The sequence below is a fragment of the Rhinoraja longicauda genome, unplaced genomic scaffold (assembly GCF_053455715.1).
Source record: "Rhinoraja longicauda isolate Sanriku21f unplaced genomic scaffold, sRhiLon1.1 Scf000066, whole genome shotgun sequence".
NCBI classification, from domain to species: Eukaryota; Metazoa; Chordata; class Chondrichthyes; order Rajiformes; family Arhynchobatidae; genus Rhinoraja; species Rhinoraja longicauda.
Window position 1 is genome coordinate 77,517 of NW_027601284.1, and position 9,113 is coordinate 86,629.

Below are 9,113 nucleotides of genomic sequence, written 5' to 3' on the forward strand. Positions count from 1 at the left end.
ACTGTAGGCTCTCTCCTGACAGCCCGTTATTCCCTGATCAGCTCTCTCACCTAGTGGTGACCCGCCGCAAATGCTGGTCCCCTGTATTTTATCCACAACACATTAATTCCTAGAAACAGAGGCAATTGGAGCAGGATTTGGCCATTCGGACCTTAGAACCAGCACCGCCATTAAATATGATCATGGCTAATAATCCAACATCAGTTGCCGGTTCATACTGTTTCCCCATATCCCTTGATTCCGTTAGCTAACTCTCTCTTGCAAACATCAACTGTCATCTGAGGGAGAGAATTCCACCCAGGTTTACAACTCTCTGGGTGGAAAATGATCTCCTCATCTTAGTCTTAAAAGGCCGATCCCTTATTCTTAACTTGTGTGTGACCCCCGGTTCTGGACTCCCAAAACATCGGGAACATTTTTCCTGCATCGACCGGTCCAATCCCTTCATGTCCCTATTAAAAGGTTCCCCTCTTACCTTAAAGCAACCTCTGGTTCTTGACTCTGGGTAAACTACTATGTATTCACCCTATCATTTCCCCCCGTGACTTGAAGCATTTAGATATTCAATCCATTTTAAAAAAAATAAGAAATTAGGAGATTTAAGACATGTTTTCACTTTATCAAAATAATGGCCCAGTCCAAACTCCAGAGGCACACTGAGGAAGCTGAACTTGTGAAGGATTCCGATCCAAAACGAAATATAATTAAAGTGACGAATGGAAAGGATTGGGGATGTGCACAGTTTGGGGAGGGGGGGGAGTTAGTCTTTGTCTCAGTCTACTCCACGACAGAAGGGGTAGGAGTTCTACAATTTGTTAGCCACAGGGAAGAAGGTTCTCCTGTGACGTTTTGTGCTGCATCTAGGTAGAACCAATCTGTTGCTGAAGGTGCTCATCAGGTTCAACAGTGTGTCATGGAGGGGGTGAGTTGTATTGTCCAAGATTCTCCGCAGCTTGAGGAACATCCTCCCCTCCCAGACCTCCTCTCATGCATCCAATTCCGCCCACAGGAAGGAGCCAGCCTTCCTGATTAGTTTGTTGATCCTAATGGCGTCCGCGGCGTTCGCCCTGCTGCCCCAGCACACTGCCCCAGCAGTGAAGAAGACGGCACTGGCTACCACTGATTGGTAGAACATCTGCAGCATCTCGCTGCAAACGTTGAAGGAGCAGAGTCTTCTCAAAAAGCACAACTGGCTCTATCTCTTCTTGTACGGGGCCTCAGCGTTCCTGGACCACTCCCGTTTACTGTCCAGGTACACTCCAATGTATTTCTACTCTCTGATAAACTGCACATCGACACCATTCATGGAGACAGGGGGGAGGGGTGTTCCTCTCCTCCTAAAGTCCACCATCAACTCCTTATTCCTACTAGGCCATTCAATCATGGCTGGTCTATCTCTCCCTCCTAACCCCATTCTCCTGCATCTGACACCTGTACGAATCAAAAATCTATCTATCTCTGCCTTAAAAATATCTGCTGACTTGTCCTCTACACCCTTCTGTGGCAAAGAATTCCACAGATTCACCAACCTTTGACTCAAGAAATTTCTCGTCATCTCCTTCCTAAAATAACGTCCTTTAATTTTGAGGCTATGACCTGCTCCACATCCACTCCACATCCGCTCCACATCCACTCTTTCTAAGCCTTCCACTATTCTGTATGTTTCATTATTCTAAACTCCAGTAAGTACAGGCACAGTGGTGACAAATGCACATAATAGGTTAACCTCCTCATTTCCGTGATCATTCTTGTAAACCTCATCTGGGCTCTTGACAGAGCCAACACTTGCTTCCTCAGATATGGTGCCCAAAATTGCTCACAATATCCCGAATTTGGCCTTACTAGCGTCTTATAGAGCATCAGCATGACATCTGTTTTTTTTGCATACAAGCCCTATTTAAAGTAATCGCATTATCACATTAACCTAGCATCGAGTTTGCTTTCCGATTCGACTTGCGATCCCAAGTCCCATTCCACCTCCGATTTCTGGATTTTCACCCTCTTTAGAATACAGTCTATGCCATTATTCCTACTATTAAAATGCATGACTCCACATTTTGCTATACGATATTCAATTTGCCACTTCTTTGCCCATTCTCCAAACCTGCCCCAGTCCTTCTTTAATGTCCCTGCTTCCTCTACACCACCTGCCCCTCTACCCATTTTCGTCTCAACCGCAAACTTTGCCAGAAAGCCTTCAATCCCCTCATCCAGTTCATTGATATAAAACGTGAAGATTAGCGGTCCCAGCACCAACCCTTGCGGAACCCCTCTGGTCACTGGCAGCCATCCAGAAAAGTTGGGGATCCGACAGGAAATCTGGAATTGATAAGTGTTTATTGAGTTCAGCAAATATTAGCAACCTGGATATCAACAAACTTTACAATATTTCAACTATAATAAACTACGTTTCATTTTCCAGACGGTAAGGCAGTAACTGGCATTGGTGTGCGAATGAGCAGATCGAACAATGCTGCTGTTGTCGCCATCAATCCTCATCAGGAGCGGGGGCCGCTGATGATAAAGTCATAAAGCCGTTTAAAGGAGGGCGGCCGTTTAAAGGGGAGGGCGGCCGTTTAAAGGGGAGGGCGGACGATTAGAGGGGAAGGCGGCCGTTTAAAGGGGATGGCGGGCTTTTAAAGGGGACGGCGGCCTTTTAAAGAAGAGGGCGGCTGTTTAAAAGGGGAAGATGGACGTGTAAAGGGGAAGGCGGCCGGTTGAAGGGGTGCGCGGCCGTTTAAAGGGGAGGGCGGCCGTTTAAAGGGGAGGGCGGGGAATCGGCCACCAATATTTCCGTCCCCAGGGCGGTGACGTTTACACCCCGAGATGTTCACACGTCCAATCTCAGTCCGGGTCTGATTTTCCGCAGACTCTCCAGCTGGTTCCATCCATCCGCACTGAACATTCCCCGACAGCCTGAAACATATCCAGGAATAAAGACAAAATAAACAGAATAAACAACGGTGTCAATAATAGGGACTGTGGTTAATATTTCAACAACACTCACAGAACAAAATCACAGGAAAAGCCCTCGAATCCCGATATTTTATCACATTAAACATTAACAGAAACACTCACGTGATCCGCTCCAGTCTCGGGAGGGTCAGTATGATGCGGCGGAGAGCGGGAACAGATCGGTCTGTGAGGGAGTTGTATCCCAGGTTCAGCTCCGTCAGTGAGGGGTTTGTACTGAGAGCGGAGACGAGATCCTCGGCTCCAGAATGTGTGAGACCGACTGTCCGTAGTCTGGTGATGAGAGAGAGTGAAGGTGAGGGACACAGAGAGACAGGAGATGGTGCAAATCCCCAGTGTTTATAAGTGACACGATTACTTATGTTATTAATGTGTAGTGTCAGACACCCAGTGACTGTAAACACAATCTTTCACAGTCTGGACCTTACCCCAGAATCTGTATTTTTTTATTTTTTTTAAATATTTTATTTTTGAAAAGCATATGTACGAATCGAAATAAGAAAAAACACATTTGTTACAAAGTTCTTACATAGCTTCAATTTTTTAATTTTTGAAGAGAGAAAGTAAAAATAAAAATATAAAACTATAAACTTGGGGAGAGAGAGTAAGAGGGTTAAAAAAAAAAAAAAAGGATCTAACAATAAAAATTAACGGGAGTAGATCCGGGAGACAAAAACCACAGCTGTACATCCAACCCCCAACTTAAGTTTCAACTTTTTATTTAAATTTTTTTTTATTTTAGTCCTGTGCCAAACCCATTTACTTTTCTAAAAATTCAATAAATGGAGACCATATTTTTAAAAATAACTCAGGTTTGTCGATTAAGGCAAACCTTATTTTTTCCAAATGCAGGGTCTCTGTCATTTCCATAGTCCACATTTTAATTGTGGGGGTTATTGGTTTTTTCCAAAATTTAAGTATTAGTTTTTTCGCAGTTATTAGACAGTAATCAAGAAAATGTGCCTGACTTACTGTAAAATTTGTAGTATGTTCTGATAATCCTAATATAATTAATTTTGGGTCCATATCTAATTTTTTATTAATAACTTTAGAAACTATTTTAAAAATCTCCAACCAGAAGTTTTGCATTTTTATACAAGTTACGAAAATATGAGTTAAATTAGCTTCTTGAAATTGACATTTATCACACATAGGAGAGATACTAGGAAAAATCCTATTTAATTTCGTCTTCGAATAATGTAATCTATGTATTATTTTAAATTGTATTAAGGAATGTCTAGTATTCAATGAACATTGATGTATATGTTGTAAACTTTCATCCCATATATCTTGCATTATAAATTGATTCAATTCGTCCTCCCATGCTCGTCTATAAGATTCTGATGACGGAATGTCAATGTCAAGGAGAATATTGTAAATAAAAGATATTAATTTATTTGAGTTATAATGTCGATTCAGGCATAAATCAAGTGTTTCTGGACCTCTAAACTTATATTCTTGCATGTGTGATTTTACATAATCTCTAAGTTGTAAATATCTAAAATAATTATTAACATGTAATCCGTACTTCTGCTGTAACTCCTGAAACGAAAGAAAAGTTCCCTTATGATAAAGATCTCCCACCCTTTTGATTCCATAACTTTTCCATTGAGCAAAGCCTCTATCTAAGACAGACGGTTTAAAAGAAGGATTATTCGCAATAGGAAGGAAAACAGATAATCTACTCAATTTTAATGTAAGCTTTAATTGTTTCCAGGTACGGATAACACTATGTATAATGGGATTACCTCCATATGTTTTTTTATTTAAATTTATTGGAGCTAAGAGGATCGCACCAATATCGAATGGTAAACAATCCTCTTTCTCCATCTTTAACCAATCCGATTGTTGATCAGAATCATCCAACCAGCAGGTTATATTTTTAATATTAACCGCCCAATAATAAAATAAAAAGTTAGGTAAAGCAATTCCTCCATTAATTTTAGACTTACATAAGTGTCTTTTATTTATTCTATGAGTCTTGTAGTCCCAAATAAAATTAGTAACAATTGAATCAATTTTTAAAAAAAACTTTTTTGGAAGGTAGATCGGAATTGCTTGAAATAAGTATAATAGCTGTGGAAGAAAGATCATCTTTATAGCATTACTACGACCAACTAATGATATAGGAAGTGTTTTCCAAAATTGGATATTTCTGTGTAATTTAGCAAGTAAAGGAGGAAAATTTGATTTAAATAAAGAAGTATATTTCCTAGTCACGTAAATTCCAAGATATTTAAACTTTTCATAGGCAATTTTAAAAGGAAATTGTTGAAGTATGGCCGGATTATGCTCCATTATTGGCATAATTTCACTTTTATACCAGTTAATTCTATAACCTGAAAATGAACCAAATTGAGTTATGAGATTTAATAAATTCGGAATGCTAATTTCTGGCTTTGTAATATATATTAATACATCATCCGCATATAAAGAAATTTTATTGGTTGTATGTTTAGTGTTGTAGCCATAAATATCTGAATTTGATCTAATACTCTCAGCAAGTGGTTCTATAATAAGGGCAAATAAAAGTGGTGATAGTGGACATCCTTGTCTACAACCCCTAGCTAAATGAAATTTAGATGACAGCATTTGATTAGTTAATATTCTAGCTGTTGGGGATGTATATAAAAGTTTCACCCATGCACAAAAATTTTCACCTAGTTGAAATTTTTCCATCACTGAGAAAAGATAGGGCCATTCTACTTGATCAAATGCTTTTTCAGCATTTAGCGAGATGATTGCTAAATCTTCATTTAATAGTCTATTTGAATAAATTATATTAAACAAGCGTCTCAAGTTGAAAAATGAATATCGTTTGGCTATTTTACAGTCCGATTTCCCGAGAGCCGCAGACACCAGTTTCACTCCGGAATCTCCCAGGTTGTTGTCCGCCAGGTGCAGCTCCGTCAGTGAGGGGTTTGTACTGAGAGTGGAGGCGAGATCCTCGGCTCCAGAATCTGTGAGACCGACATTGTTCAGCCTGGAGATGAGAGACTGGGGGTGAGGGACACAGAGAGACACGAGACGGTGCAAATCCCGTGTTTATCGGAGACACAATTATTGATTATACTAATGATAACAATCAGACACCCAGTGACTGTAAGCACAATCTCTCACGGTCTGTGACTTACCACAGTCTCTGTATTTTACAGTCCGGGTTCCTCAGAGCCACAGATACCCGTTTCACTCCGGAATGTCCCAAGCTGTTACCACTCAGCCACAGGTGCGTCATTGAGGGGTTTGCACTGAGAGCGGAGGCGAGATCCTCGGCTCCAGAATCTGTGAGACCGACATGGTACAGCCTGGAGATGAGAGATAGTGAGGGGTGAGGGACACAGACAGACAGGAGACGCTGCATATCCCCAGTGTTTATCAGTCACACAATTGCTGATCATATTAATGTTCAGTGTGGTGTATTGCATTCGTCTAGTGCTCTGGTATAAATCCAGATGCTGCTGGCTAGCAAATATTGCGAAAAAGGGTGCCGAGTGTGCAAGGATCCTTCTGCCAGTACATAACTTCTGCATCTCGCAGAGCCTCCTCTTGGCAACACATGGTAACTGGGGCCACCTTCACTCCCAGGCTAAACTGCGCGGGGTCTCGGTGGAACTCTGGCCCCCAGAGATGCGACGTGCTGGCCTACCGCCGTGTGGACACGTCCTGACGTCTATCAACCAGGTCCCAACTATAAGTTAAATAGCACCCCGCTGCCTTGTGGGTAAGGCTCAGGAGAGCCAAAGGCACTGGAGCTGGAGTCCCTGGACACGGTCGGCTGATCCCTCGTGCGTCTGCCTTCCAACTCCTGCAACCGAGTAGGCCCCAGATGTAGCATTCCTCCAGAATATGTGAGACCGACACTGTCCAGCCTGGAGATGAGAGAGAGTGAAGGTGAGGGTCACAGAGAGGCAGCAGACGGTCCAAATTCCCAGTGTTATCAGTGACACAATTAGTGATCATATTAATGATCAGTGCCAGACAACCAGTGACTGTAAAAACACAATCTCGGACAGTATGGGACTTACTCCAGTCTCTGTATTTTACAGACCGGGTTCCCCAGCGCCGCCGACACACATTTCACTCCGAAATCTCCCAGATTATTCCCACCCAGCTCCAGCTCTGTCAGTGAGGTGTTTGTATTGAGGGCGGAGACGAGATCCTCGGCTCCAGAGCCTGTGAGACCGAAATTGTTCAGCCTGGAGATGAGAGAGAGGGTGAGGGACACAGAGAGACAGGAGACTGTGCAAATCTCCAGTGTTTATCAGTCACACAATTACTAATCATAATAATGCTCAATGTCAGACACCCAGTAACTGGAAACACAATCTCTCACAGTCTGGCACTTACCCCAGTGTCTGTATTTTACAGACCGAGTTCCTCAGCGCCGCAGACACCTGTTTCACTCCGGAATCTCCCACGTCGTTGCTTCCCAGTCTAAGCACAAACAGACAAAGTGAGAAACAAACTGATATAAACCCGGGGATAAGATACCTTCTCCCAAACTGATATTTTTCAGTGACAGAATTGGGAAATGCTTCCCGTTCAAAGAACGAATGCAACCCACGTGGCCCGGGAGAGGGGGGATGGGGTCGACCACCGGTGAGCCGGGGCAGGGGGACGGAGTCGACCACTGGAGGCCCGGGGAAGGGGGGGACGGAGTCGACCACCGGAGGCCCGGGGAGGTGGGGATGGAGTCGACCTCCGGCGATCCGGGGGAGGTGTGGACGGAGTAGAACACCGGCGACCCGATGGAGGGGGGAACGGAGTCGACCACCGGCGACCCGATGGAGGGGGGGACGGAGTCGACCACCGGCGACCCGATGGAGGGGGGGGACGGAGTAGACCACCGGCGACCCGATAGAGGGGGGTACGGAGTCGACCACCGGCGATCCTGGTAGTGCAAAAGAGGAGGGGTGCCGTGCACAGTGACGGACGGCCGGCCCCATAGAAAGGTTGCTGGACGGAAGAACAAAATAGTGAAACAATTTTACAGGTCAGTGTTCGCGTCAAACGGACAGTTACCCCAAGTGCTGACACTTGTGCAGAACCGGTCCCAGCCGCTGGAGACCTTCACACTGAATGCCGCAGCCCCACAGATCGAGGTGTTTGATTGTATCACAGTGCCTGATGACATGAGACAGGACCGCGCAGTCAATCGGGGTCAGACCCTGTCCACTGAATGAAAGTGTTTCCACAGATCCCAGTGTCTGCTGAGCCAGTGCAGGATTCTGAGACTCAAACAGGTAGTGCAGCGTGTTCAGGAGCCTTCTTTTTCCAAACTCACTCCCTGTGTTTCCAGCCTGGCGTTTAACCTCCTCCTTCACCCAGTCAATCACTCGGCAGATTGTTTGATGAGTAAATGGACCCACAAACTCCTCCAGGACCCGCGCTGACCGTGGGGAGGAGAGACCAGCGACAAAACGGAGAAATACCTCAAATCGCCCGTCTGTCGTGCTGTGGGCTTTAGACAGGAGTTTCAGGATATCCCCGCGATCCGGAGTCAGGAATTGTGCGAGTGCGGCTACAATCTCTTGGATGGTGAGGTGTGGGAAGGTGTACACCACGCTCCGGGCTGAATCCTCTCTCTCCAAAAGTTCCATCAGGAACCCGGACAGGAACTGGGAAGGCTGCAGATTGTACTTGATCAAATCTCCATCTGTGAACACAATGTTCTTCTCGGACACTCCAGTGAAGGCCATCTGACCAACCCTCAGTAACACCTCACGGGGGCTCTCAATCTCACGGCCGTGGTTTGTCAGGATGTTGTAAATAAAGTAGCAATATAGTTGTGTGATGGTCTTGGGAACTCGCTGCGGGTCCCGGTGTGTTTGTGTGAAGAAGGGGCCCAGTGTCAGGGCCAGGATCCAGCAGTAGGAGGGGTTGTAGCTCATGGTGTACAGGATCTCGTTCTCCTCCACGTGTTTGAAAACAGCTGCTGCCACCGTCTGATCTTCAAAACACCTGGTGAAATATTCCTTCCGTTCCTCACCAACAAATCCCAGGATTTCAGCCGTGACACTGATCTCTGCCTTTCCCAGTAAATGTAATGCAGTGGGGCGGGTGGTCACTAGCACTGAATACCCTGGCAGCAGCTTGTGCTGGATTAAACTGTACACAATGTCAGACACTTCACACCACCA

At 44.8% G+C, this 9,113-nt stretch overlaps 1 protein-coding gene across 1 annotated transcript; it reads right to left on the bottom strand.

Annotated features, from left to right (window-relative positions):
* Positions 1-985: 985 nt before the first annotated feature.
* Positions 986-9,072, bottom strand: LOC144612652 (NLR family CARD domain-containing protein 3-like). Its single transcript, XM_078432137.1, has 7 exons — positions 7,996-9,072; positions 7,321-7,407; positions 7,018-7,169; positions 6,127-6,255; positions 5,762-5,933; positions 3,079-3,246; positions 986-1,148 (listed from the first exon to the last, which is right to left on the bottom strand). Exons 1-7 carry the CDS (start codon positions 8,862-8,864, stop codon positions 986-988), a joined length of 1,740 nt encoding a protein of 579 aa, XP_078288263.1. The 5' UTR covers positions 8,865-9,072.
* Between the last annotated feature and the right edge of the window lie 41 nt (positions 9,073-9,113).

Bases quoted from the DNA above. Each gene is read 5' to 3' on its own strand.
- LOC144612652 (XM_078432137.1), bottom strand. From the start codon at position 8,864: ATGAGCTACAACCCCTCCTACTGCTGGATCCTGGCCCTGACACTGGGC. The intron at 5,934-6,126 runs GTAAAATACAGA...TCGGTCTCACAG, and splicing joins GGCTCTGAGGAACCCGGACT to ATTCTGGAGCCGAGGATCTC. The intron at 1,149-3,078 runs GTGAGTGTTTCT...CAACGTTTGCAG, and splicing joins CCGAGACTGGAGCGGATCAC to CGAGATGCTGCAGATGTTCT.